At 40.0% G+C, this 12,810-nt stretch overlaps 1 protein-coding gene across 2 annotated transcripts in view; it reads right to left on the bottom strand.

The window, feature by feature from the left end:
- Positions 1 to 5,520: 5,520 nt before the first annotated feature.
- Positions 5,521 to 12,810, bottom strand: part of LOC126203679 (translation initiation factor IF-2-like) — an 82,990-nt gene continuing 75,700 nt past the window's right edge. The window contains exons 5-6 of one of the 2 annotated variants that reach the window (XR_007540347.1): positions 6,491 to 7,125; positions 5,521 to 6,411 (exon numbers count right to left, since the gene is read on the bottom strand). Coding sequence is in view for 1 of the 2 variants with exons in the window: in XM_049938044.1 (XP_049794001.1) it covers positions 6,681 to 7,125 (445 nt within the window). In the remaining variant the exon portion in view is untranslated. Of the gene's footprint in view, positions 7,126 to 12,810 lie in introns of both variants that reach the window. The other variant, XM_049938044.1, reaches the window with a different exon arrangement.

Below are 12,810 nucleotides of genomic sequence, written 5' to 3'. Positions count from 1 at the left end.
GAACCGCACGGCCACACCGGCCGGTTACATTTCCTCATATTTCCTGCAAATGACCTGGTAGGTACCACACCGTTGATATGTGTCTGGTTCTGCTTTCAGTTTTGGGATATGTTTTTGTATCGAATCAATCATTTTACACTCAGTGCTTCTATCACGTACTTTCTTTTGGTTGTGGTGCATGTTTTATTTTTGCCATCAATCGTATTTCTATGTTCAGTGTGTCTGCATGTATGTGATGGCGTGGTTTCGTTCGTTTGTTTAATCTGCTGAGTCTTTATTTTAGATATGCCGACTGTTTCAGGAATTAGTGGTGGAAACATACTTCGTAAAATGTCCTAGGTGAGATAAATAAGTCTGCATGCACATCAGACTCTCCAATAAAACTGTCAATTGTATAGTAATATAACAGCTGATTCCATGTCTCTCTTTAATTGTTATGAGCTTTGCGAACCGATCAAGTAGAAACACAGGACTAATGGAGTATACATAATATAACACCATTTCACGCTTCATATTGCTGTCATAGAATGTAGAACTGTGAATGACCACCACAGTGTTTTATTATGTCCGATCGTACTGGAGGTTGTATCCCGTTGCCTCCAACGGCAGGGACTCACAGTTTAATGTGACCTCTGAACTGCGATGAAATCTGCCATTTATCAGGTACGGCGCGGGAAGGGTTAAGCGGCCGGAAAATTCATGCACGTGACTGGGATTGAAACCTCGTCTTGTACGCTTACTCAACTAAACACACGCTTCACACGATTTACATGCTATAAATTAAGTTGAATGCATTTCATACTAGTCTTTAAGTTATTATAAGACCATTGCTAGGATTTGTTGTCCACAAATACAACAGCCGTATCTCCTCGTAAATCTCACTTCGTTGTCGAATAGCTTTGCGTACTCCTTTTAAATCTGTCATTAAGAACTCCAGAAAATGAAGAGTCTATCTGCTTGCATTGAAAATTATGCTATGTGCAGAAATAATCGATAAGTCGTATCATAGATTAAAATTTTATCACAAAGTAGCGCGTGTACAACGCGCCCGGAGAGCTGTGCATATCAAAGCGCGGCTTCCGGAACGAGGAAGTTTACCGGCCCCGGATCGAATCAGCCCTGTGGATTAACGACGACGGTCGATGTGCCGGCCAGCATGGATGTGGCTTTTAGGCAGTTTTCCTCATCGCATTTAGGTGAATACGTGACAGGTTCCCAAGTCGTGCCTCAGTTGATTCACAAACGTTTAGAAAACTTTCGCCCACTTCCTCATGCAGGCAATTAGGGCACGCATATAACGTCCCGATGGGTAATGAGGTGGCGACGGGAACGGCATCCGGTCACCCCTTAAATTAACCCTGACAAATCCGTTCATAACGATTCCAATCATGCGTCGATGCAGAACAGAGGCACAAGAAATAGAAGAAGAAGTAAACAGCTGCTGTGGCATTATTATGGATCTCAGACTACTAAATTTCTCTTTCAATGAGACATAGATAGTAACGAATTTCATTAGCAAAAATTTGTGTCACACAGTAACAACTTGTGTAAAGAAAACTTTGCCTCAGATTATTGACGAAATTATTATGGTACAGTACTCCAGGTAATTAAAAATTAGTACCAACTAATGAAACTCATTATGGGTATTTCTAGATGGCCAATGTTTTCCTGTATGCCATCTCGAGCCTCAAATTATTACTGCCGATATGATCTTGAACTTCTCTGACAATGATGACGGTGAGTTAAAAGTGAAAGGGTGGAAACCTTCATATCGCCTCAGAGCATGTAAGAGAATTCAGTCTAATTCATCTCAAAAACGTTATTTTCCATGGTTACCTGATCGGGCAATGGTTTCTTATAATTACAGATCGGCTAATTTAAGCATGCCAACATTTTCCTTGCTTGTAGGTACTCGTAAATCGCGAAGATAATCTACGTAAGACTGCTTTAATACCAATGCGGGTATGGAAATGATGCTCGTAATGATACAAGTGTTTGATAAAAGTACGGAAACACCAAAAACACGTCACATTGCCATATGTAATAGGATCCAGGAAACCCGTTGGCACTCAAAACAGCTTCCATACGTCACATTTGGGGAACAAACTTTGTACCATTGGATGGACGTGGTAAGTCAAAACGGTCACATAATCTTTGGCAGTAATGTGAACTTGCAGAATAACCATGGGATCCTTGGAATACCACGATACGGCTGCCTATATCATCACCGAACCTCCACCATGTTTCACTCTTGGGATGTGCGCTCGACCAGGAATTGTAAACAGAGTGAAACAAGACCATCAAATCAAATGACTTTCTTCCATTACTCCATAACCTTGGTTCTGTGGCTTAGGCGCCACGTTTTTCTGTTGCGGGCACTTGAACCACTGACGAGTGGTCTTGAAATTCCCAGCTTATAGAGCTCCCCGCGTGTTATTTTTGGTGCTGATAGTGTTTGCGAGCTTGAAATTTAGTTCGGTACTGAGTTTTCCAGGTGTTGTGCTCTAATTTTTCGCCACATTCGTGATTTAGCGGATGATGTTTCTCCGCTTTTCCTTTATGCAGTGTAAATCTTCGAATCGGTACCTCTTGAAACACCAAATACTTCGGCTACCTTGATTACGGAAGCGCCCACAAAACGAGCATAAACAATTTGCGAATGCTCGAATTCACTTGGCTCCGACATAACACTCTCACGACTACTCATGGCACTACTGTGACCACGACTGACTTTTTCAACCTACTGAGGACACCGCACAGGTGCCGTTCGTCGTTAACCGCAACAGCACAAGCAGCAGGCTTGGTTAGCATCTGTATTTACGTTCAGGAAAGCATTCCAGCGGTATTTCCATATTCTTGTACAACTCCTCTACTTGGCGAATTATTACTTGCTGTTGTAGTAACAGAAATGTAAATATGTAAATCTGTTCCATTATAACTGTACCTTAGATCATGAAGTTTTCGTTGTTATATTACAACAATATTTCTATCTTTAGTTATTACATCAAATACTATTGTGGTATTCTTGGATAGTTTTTTGAGTATACGATAATATCTGGAGAGTGTAGTACAACTGCACCTATCTGGGTACGTTAATCTTCCTTTACAAACTGTTTTGGATTATTGTTGTCTGTATCTGGGTGGTATCAAGTCTTATGTTTATTACTACCCACTTGCGCATTGTGAAACATCTCAGTATTTTACCATCAACAAATCCTGGAAGGGATATTTTTGAGGAGAATATTGGGAGTTGCGCCTTGCTAGATCACCATGACACTGAAGGCATGCTGAGTGCGATGAATAGTGAAACTTACGGCTTTGTGTAAAAATCTCAGCTGCCTTCAAAATTCAGTTGTTCCATAAGTGTATAGCTTTACTGAAATTTTTCATGTACTTAACAGTAATCCTCATATATGAAGCATTTCCTTCGGTCCTCATAGTACAGTATCATTGTTCTTTTGTCCGCCCCTGGTAGCTGAATGGTCAGCGCGACAGGATGTCAATCCTAAGAGCCCGGGTGCGATTTCCGGCTGGGTCGAAGATTTTCTCCGCTTAGGGACTGGGTGTTGTGTTGTCCTGATCATCATCATTTCATCCACATCGACGAGCAAGTTGCCGAAGTGGCGTCAAATCGAAAGAGTTACACCCGGCGAACGGTCTACCTGACGGGAGGCCCTAGTCACACGACATTTATTTTATTGTTCTTTTCTAAATTTTTATTAAAAATTAGCTGGTCGTATTAATTTGTATATAGGCTGCCTCACTGCTACACACTAAAAGTCCTCTCACCGTTGTGTCTTGGTAACATCCCAGAGAGTGTTAAAATGGTTCATGAGCCTACACAGTTCTGCCTGCTAACGGACACAGAAAACCTCCTCAATGTGAGTGCATGTTTCTCCTAACATGGGATATTTCCATGTGCTGCCTTGCTTGAGGCCCTTTGCCGCTTGTTGACGGACGAGTCACACGTGACTTTGTCTGTGGGTGCAAGCGATGACATTCAGTTATGAGTCATTGTTGCTAATGGAGGACTGCCTGCACCGCTCCATGCTGACCGATGTGCACATCGAGGGACGCTGCCTACAAATCTGGAATTGGCATCTGCTACAGCTCTCGTTACTGAAAGTCCATTGTTAATGTTTATTTTGTCGTCATTATCATCATTAAATTAACAATATTCTTTTGTCAGACAACAACGTAATAAATCCATAAGCACAAATATTAGTTCCAAATTGGGCCAACAACTAAATTGAGCATTTATGAGTGTCAGACACAATGGTTACTTCGAGGATGTCTTCCTTGGCAGCAAAGATGATGAGTATCGCATTTCTTTTTTCCTAAATTTCTTTTTTCATCTTCTTCACAGGACTCCGTCTTTTCAGATATGAAATATACTTTATTTTCAGTATTAGAAACAAACTCATACTCTTATTTCCGTTTCACTTGCTATTTATCCTGTAGCTAGAGTGTATCCATATCTTGCCTTTTGGCTGATTACAAAAGTTTGATGTACGGTCAAATTTAGGATGACCAGGTGCCAGATGAAGAATAACAACAAATTAAAGTAAAGTATTAAGCGCTGTATAGTATATTTCAAATACTGAACTCGATAGTAAAAGTAATATGTGAATGAATGAGTGTGGCATCCCTGATGAGAATTCCAAAGGTTGAATGAGAGCTTAAAATATAGAAACAGTTATTTATGCAATTACTACCTAGTATTTCGTGTGTTGCACATCATTTAACCGCACTTACGTGAAAAACGGTTTTGGGGCGCCAGGGAGCAAAAGAAATGAATGACTGCGGAATAATTAGAAGCAAATATCTAAATACCATTTTAACGACCCCAAATATCTATCGAATTTTGCTTCCGTGGAGGAAACAGATCACAGCTGACTGCAGCAGATCGTAGCATGATAAAAAAAAAACTATAGTACTGCCTAGAATTTTCAAGTACCATAATTTCTGTCTGTGACTGTAGATCCACAGAACACGCACCTCAGTTCATTATGATTTCGAACGTAATGTTACGGGCTGATGGGTGTGTCTCAGCACAAGATAACTTTACAGCACAGTTTACTGTGGACAGTATGAATTAGCAGATTGTTGTTTTATAAACAGCTGAATTGAAGACACATTTCGTATCAGATAAATGCAGTGATAAAGAAGAATGTTAATAACAACACTGTCCAAATGTCTAAAACGATGTTGAAGATGGGAGATGATCTGTGCTGTCAGCCATTAATGTCACCTGTACTTCAATAATTTGTATGCGAGAAAAAATGTATCCCTTTATCGAAGCTAAAATATTTCGATAATTGCAAGTTCTCCGGAAAAAAAAAATGTTTACATTACGCAGCAAAGCAAATTTGTTGCTTTCGCACCAGATAGGTGGGGTAAGATATTGTGAGAAGTTAGTATACAAATTTTAATTGGTCAGTAGGAATAGCCAGGCAATACATTTTTATATTAGAGGAGATAGAGAATTTGATATAAAGGGCAGATAGAAAGAAACAACTGTTCTAGCATTTAGCAACAATTTTATTTAAGATTTCACACGCCACTACAGTAACGCCTGAATTACAATTTTCACTGTCACTCAAGTTGCAATATTCACAATAAAAAAGTATAAATAAAGGGTGCTGTCTGCCAGCAAAATTTCTCATGAAATCATGACAGCTGGTGCAGTCTCCACACAAAGTAAGTCACACAGTTCATCTTGCTGTGTAGTAGAAGTCAAATAGTCGCAAAGTCATGACAGTCATCTGTCGAAACGGAAGTCACTCCCTGTTAAAAACACTAAGAAGTCATTAAAAGTCACAAACGTCACAAGCTGTCCTGACCGAGAGCTGACGTCGTCTCGTAAGTTGAGACTGCAGGTCAGCTGCAGTGGCTGCGGACTGCACCCAAATAGGAAGCACGTGTAATCGAAGACCGTCTCAGAGCACTGGACTATCCTGAAAGCTCGACATGGAATCGTGTATGGAAGGAATATGGGGCTGGAAAGTTGCTGCTGTCTAATGAACATAAAAACAATTATTGAAATGAAATTTACAAAACTTGTAGAACACCATTTCAGTTGAAAAGAAGCAAAACTATTGAGAGTTGAACGACAATTCGTGTATTTTTATAAACAAGACACGTCAGAAGCAAGGAACTCAGATTTCATGTACTCGCAGTTAAGGGGAATAACAGTAAGTGTTTGTTTCAATTCTCACGCCTGAAGAATGTTGCGTGTCCTTTGTTTGACTGACCTGGATACAGAAACTCCAAAGCAGTCATTTGTACTGTTAGGTGGAGTGGGAGGGTGTCCGGTCTACTACTAACTTTTTTGTCAGATATTTTTGTACGAGCGAATTGTATTCTGACACAAGTACAGTGGAGACTTCGATGCTTCGTCAGGAAAGGAACCTTAGTAACGCAGGGCATCGATATGTTGTATTCTGACACAAGTACAGTGGAGACTTCAATGCTTCATCAGGAAAGGAACCTTAGTAGCGCAGGGCAGCGATATATCAATGATAACAAAGGCATGTGTGTGGATCTGTGGGGAGGGTGGTAGGGAGGGGGCGGGATTTTAATACTAATAGCAACTTTCTGTAAAGGAATTTCTTAGGATTCAGTGCTAAAATGGACTAGGAAGCCTTCAGAAGTGTTATGTTGATTCCCTTTTGTATGCTCTACGCGTTGTATGCGATGAAGGCGGGTCTACGGTTTTGCTGTTGCTGCTGCTGCTTCCTGTGGTTCTCGACTACCTTCTGGGCCTCCAGGTACTGCTTGTAGGCCTGCGACGCCGGGACTATCCCGATGGGAGGTGTGCCGCCCGCGGGGCCGGCGATTGCGGTGGCGGCGGGGGCGGCGACGGCAAGCCCGCCGGGACCGACGAGCGCCGTGCCCATGGGGGCGGCGGCGGCCACGCCCCCGGGTCCGGCGAGCGCGAGCGCCTGCGGCTTGACCTGAGCGACGCTGGGGCCCGGCGGGTCGGCGCCCACCACCTGCTCGGCGTCCTCGCTCTCCGTCGGCTTCTCCTCGCTGCTGCTCGAATCATCGGAAGCTGGGGAGTCGCCGCTGGCGGCGGCGATGTCGCGCAGACGCTGCGACAGCAGTGCTCCTTGCTGGCTGTACCTGGCGTATACAAAAAATTTATCCGTGGCATGTTTTCTGATAACTACAATATTTAAAAACATAAAACAGCTTGCGCAAATGGCCATCACAAAAATACAGTACACAGTAGCTCATCTGTTTACATTATCTGGACGTATTCTGAAAGCTAAATATAATTCTGTGCTGGAAACACAAGGAAAGAGTACGAATTGATATTAATATGTTTACGTTGTTTGTTTAGTAAGATATGTGTATACATGAACAGGGAAGGAAATGTTACCTTTGACATTATTTAATTAATCTCTATGGTTTTTGGCAGATATTACTCTGTTCTGTTTTTCCTAGTGACAACGATCAGTTTACGTTCGTTCATATTGTGTCTGTGGTAATACCAAAATAATATCAATTTAACTAGATCTAGACTACCATTTCGCACTGAAATCTGAATCTTAAGGGGGGTAGGACATCAAACGGGCCGACTTGGAGCAGGAGAGGCACCACAGGATATTTTAATTTCTACTGTCTATACTTTTACAAATAAATTCATAAAACTTTGTCAGCATTACCAGGAAGAATTCAGGATTCATACTCATAGTAGTTGAAGCTCAAAAACGTAGCAAAATAACTTTTTTTTTACATGTGAAATTTCATCATTTTTTTCACTTACTACTGGCTGCATTTGTTTCTGTAGGTACACTTTTCTTCCTAAGTAAGAGAGATTCTTCGGTGAATTTTGCACAGCATGCATGCAGTACTTACAGGTGTATGAAACTCTAGAATTTTCCAAATCTATTAGAAACTATGGTAGAAATTGAGTTAATTAACTATAAAATTTGAGTTTCTTCTAAACAAGAAGTTTAAAATGTAACAGTTCATTCATTTTTTCATAAATGAAATAAACTCTAGAGTTTCATACACATGTAACTATAGTTTGTATGCTGTGCAAAATTCATCGAAGAATCTCTCTTACATAGGAAGAAAAGTGTACCTATAGCAACCAATGCAGCCAGTAGTAAGTGAAAAAATGATGACATTTCACATGTAAAAAAAATATTTTGTGACGTTTTTGAGCTTCCATTACTATGAGTATGAATCCTGAATCCTTTCTGGTAATGCTTTCAAAGTTTTATGAATATATTTGTAGAAGTATAGACAGTGGAAATTAAAATGTCCTGTGGTGCCTCTCCTGCTCCAAGTCGGCCCGTTTGACGTCCTACCCCGCCTTAACATAATTTAATTTACTGAGGATTGGAAAGCAACTTGAATACCAGGTCGTTGTTGCGGTCTGGTACTATGAAGACGCGTTGTTCTATGGCGTAATATAGTAAACATGTTTTCGATTTATCATTAACAAAAAGTACCTGAATTTTACTACATACGAAGTCCGATATCTGAGAAGTAAAACCAATTTATCCTTGACATGCTGACGTAAGTTTCAGATCGTTTGCATCGTGCTACGTATCGTGCTAAGAGCTGGTCAATCATTTATTGTTTTGCTCGGAAAGAAATAAGCCAATTTTAAATTTGGTGATTCAGTGCCATTGATAGATTGGTGGCAACAAGTATAATATACCTTTAGAAAAACTTGTAAAACTTGTTTTTACTCTATCTCTACGCTTCACGCCTGTGTGTTTCGCCTTTGTCTGAGATGCAATTAAAGCAAATGTAAAAGAATAATATTTTCGTAGGAAAAGGCGTGATTACAAGGGTCAGTGTGATCTGGAAAAAATGGTTTTAGAGATCAGACAGCATCATTATAAAACATTAAAACGTCCAAACCACTCGCGTTTCTGCTGTCTTTGCAGCGGTCGCACTAAAGAGGACCAACGACGTTTCGATTGTCGTTGCTGTGGTCCTTTTCAGGGGGACTAACTGCTGGCTTCTGTTCATGATCTTCCCTTATATGCTATATGAAAGGGTAACGTCGATGGTTAAGTTGTCTAATATTCAAAATGGTTTCATTTGAAATAGTTATTCTGTTATTGTAGGCTTTGTAGGTTTGCTGTAATTCTCCACACTAGTTTATCCTGTGCACTTCTCTTCGTTGCTATATGACTACTGCAGCTGAAGTACACTTTAACTGGAGCGCTGTCGACAACCCCGAGTCTTCCTCTGCAATTTCTGTCCCTTCCTTACCTCACACAGGCACTTACTGCGGGTGGACAAAAATATGGAAACTCCAAAAACGCAACACATTACTATGTCTAACACGGTGTACGTAAACCGTTGACGTTCAAAACAGCTTTCAGTCGTCTCTGAATGGATAAATACATGTCCCGTTTGGTTTCAGGGGAGGCATGTTCAGGCAGCGACGACAGAGGTGGATTGCCATCAAGCACAGTTCCCTCCAAAGTAGCCCACAAAGACTCAACAATTGTGATCTGGTGACTGTGGTGTCAGGGAAGACGCGACAGTTCATAGTCGTGAGCACGAAACCAGTCCTGGACGATGCGAGCTATGTGAACAGAAGCCCTACCATCTTAGAACACAGCAGCACCATTGATGAACCAAAACTATGCCAAAGGATTAGCCTGATGAGCCAAAATATTCACATAACCCTTGGCAGTAATGCAGATTACTCATGGGCCCCAAGGAATACCAAAATATGATTGCCCAAATCATCACCGAACTTCCTCCATGTTTCAGTCCTGGGACATAATCTTGGCTATAAGTTTGAAACAGTGTGAAACAGGGCTCATCCGACCAAATGGTTTTCTCCAATTGCTCCACAGTACAGGTTTTACGTCTTTGGCACAACGTTTTCCGATTACATTTCCATCACTGTCGAGTGGTTTTGAAATTGCAGCTCGCCCTGTAATTCCCAGTTAATGAACTCACTTCGTGTTATTTTGGTGCTGTCAGGGTCCGCGAGTGCCACATTCAGATTTGCAGTCAGGTTTGCAGCTGCATCCTCCTGCTTTTCGTCAAATCCGCTTCAATGATCGTCCGTTACGATCACGCAACACACATTTTCGTCCGCGTTGTGACTTAGCACTTGATGTTTTCCCGCTTCCCCTGCACGCGATATAAAGCTTCGATATGGTACTTCTTGAAACACGAAACACTTCAGCTGCCTGGTTACAGAAGCACCCACCATATGAGCGCCAACAATTTTCCTACCTTCGACTTCAGTTAGCTTCGACGTAATGCACTCACAATTAATCAGAACAGTGTTCTGACCCGACTGACACTTGCAACGTATTGAGGACATTGAACAGGTACCGTTCATTGTCAAAAATAACAGCACAACGAGCAGCTTTGTGTATCATGTGCGTTCATGTTGAAGCAAGCTCTTCTTCAGATGTTCCTATGTTTTTGTCCAACGCCTTAGTTGGCTTCATTACCAAACCAACTGTTACTTGATATCTGATAGAGTTTTTGGTATAAATCAGTATTACTCACGAACCTACGAACACTATTTCAGAGGCATCGCCTTCTGTGCAGACTACCATTCTGTAGTTAGTTCCCTTCATTACCAAATCAACTATTACTTGATATCACATGGTGCAACCTGTCAACATATAGCTGTGTTTAGTCAAGTTATGCCATAAAATACTTTTCTCTCTCCACTTATTATTTACCAGCCTAATATTCAGTATGCTCCTTCCATTTCACATACTAGTCTCTTCTTGTCTATACTGTTTATCTCTCACGTCTCTTTTTCAATATAATAGTAAAGGATTGAGGCGTGACTTAGTCAGTACAGAACAGAATCGTTATGTCTTTCACGTATGGTATACTTTTTGACTGTAACCATACTGGAAAATTTGTGCTATTAGTAGCTCTTAATAACAACAGATCAATAGAATAATTTCATGAAGAATAAATGCACAGGAAACTATTCCTTGAAGTTTATAATTAATGATGTACTCAGAAATACACAATTACATGTCCACCGGAATTTAAATGTGTGAAAGGTCCCCTATATCAAAATCCGCGGGAAAGGTTATACTTTTTGTACCTATACACCTATTAAAATAAAAAGCAACGAAATTGAAGCAAATAGTTTTGAAATTAGAAACACACGTAATTGCATTTCAATATTTTGCTATCAGTCTCCAAATATATTTCCTCCTGAAATTAGAAAAAAGCAACCACGAGAAATCTAGAACTTATTCATGTATTAAGTTAATATTATATTGATTAACAGTTTCGTAATTATTAATATGTAATGTTTACTGATACAGTATTTCATTTGCGGTGACTTAAAAAATGTCATTACGTACTCTACTTTTTCTTCAGGTTATTGTTCACACTAATATCAATAAAGATAATCTTCAAATTGAATGAACCATATTCTCGAAAAGGCACCAAAAAGTAATTTACCTACTGAAATACCTTCACTTATGAGTAAAAGGCAAAAGCTGTAACAAACAGAACTATCTGAATACGTTTGATGCCACTGTGATCGAATGCAGCAGTTTAGCCTACAGAGCTCTATAGATGCTACCCGCCGTACAGAACTGTCATATTGGTAGTCTCCGCAGAAGGCGCTTTCTCTGAAATAATGTTCGTAGGTTCAGAAGTAGTATTGGATTATACCAAAAACTTTATCAGATGCATAGTATCATTTCTATATTACACAATTAATATGATTTATTCTAACACTAATTTGATTTGATAATACAATATTTCGAAGCTTTAGCAAATTAGTGTATATTATTTATAATTGTTAATACAATCTTCTTCTTCTGCTGCGTATCCACTAATGGATGTTTGCGATCGCATTAGCCCAGTCTTCTCTATGTCTTTGAGTATGGATCAAGTCTCCAGCATTCCTTATTCTTGTCCACTGTCTGACGTCGCGGAGCCATGACATCCTTCTCCTGCCAATTCATCTCTTACCTTCAATCTTCCTCTCGATTATCGATTGAAGAAAGTGAACTTCTTATTTTGTATCATATGATCTAAGTACGCTATTTCCTTACGATATTGAGTATTAACCACTGCCATGGTGACGGAATGCAATTCCAATTTTGTAATTACTGTGAACATTCATATGCATATTTGAACGTTACGTTGTCGGAGAAATACTTAATTTATGAGCTCCTTCTGCATTCCATCCCATCGCCACTACCATAACAGTAACAGCTACAGTATTTCACATGGTACAAATAGACAAGATAAATTTATTAGTTATAATTATAAATGTAGCAAAATACATTTAAATTCTAAATTATTGGTTACGTCAGGTATTGAGGTGACGATTCTGGGGAAGTCTACTTTTAGCGTGTTACAGAACAGTGAAATTTAACATTAGAAAGCCGGTCTCAAAAAGGTCCAGTTCCCAGTACACTGGTAATAAAACCAACCAACTCAAATTAGCTACTTTGTAGCTTAGATAAGACAATGTACTCTTTAACGGATGTTATTTGCAGTGTGTTGTGAGATCAGTTACTGTGAAATCTTCGAATTTATTATCACTGTGTGTCTCAAAACGTAAATGGTTAATTATTAGGGCAGAGTGAAAATTTCACCTTCTAGCACAGAAAGGAAATTGGTATCGATAAGATTTTGTTTTTGTCATGTTGGAATATGTTCCACAATAACGTATTTGTCGACATGGTTTGAGGTGTAATTACTTTTATACTGCATTGTAAGGTAGATTTGTATTGTTTAATAGATAAACGGGAACACCCATCCGATTGTTTAATAGAAAAACAGGAACACCCTTCCGTCATAAAACTAGTGGAGGTTAGTAAGGAG

This window comes from Schistocerca nitens, chromosome 9 (genome assembly GCF_023898315.1).
Source record: "Schistocerca nitens isolate TAMUIC-IGC-003100 chromosome 9, iqSchNite1.1, whole genome shotgun sequence".
In the NCBI taxonomy this organism is placed as follows: domain Eukaryota; kingdom Metazoa; phylum Arthropoda; class Insecta; order Orthoptera; family Acrididae; genus Schistocerca; species Schistocerca nitens.
This window is presented reverse-complemented; position numbering and strand designations above follow the sequence as displayed.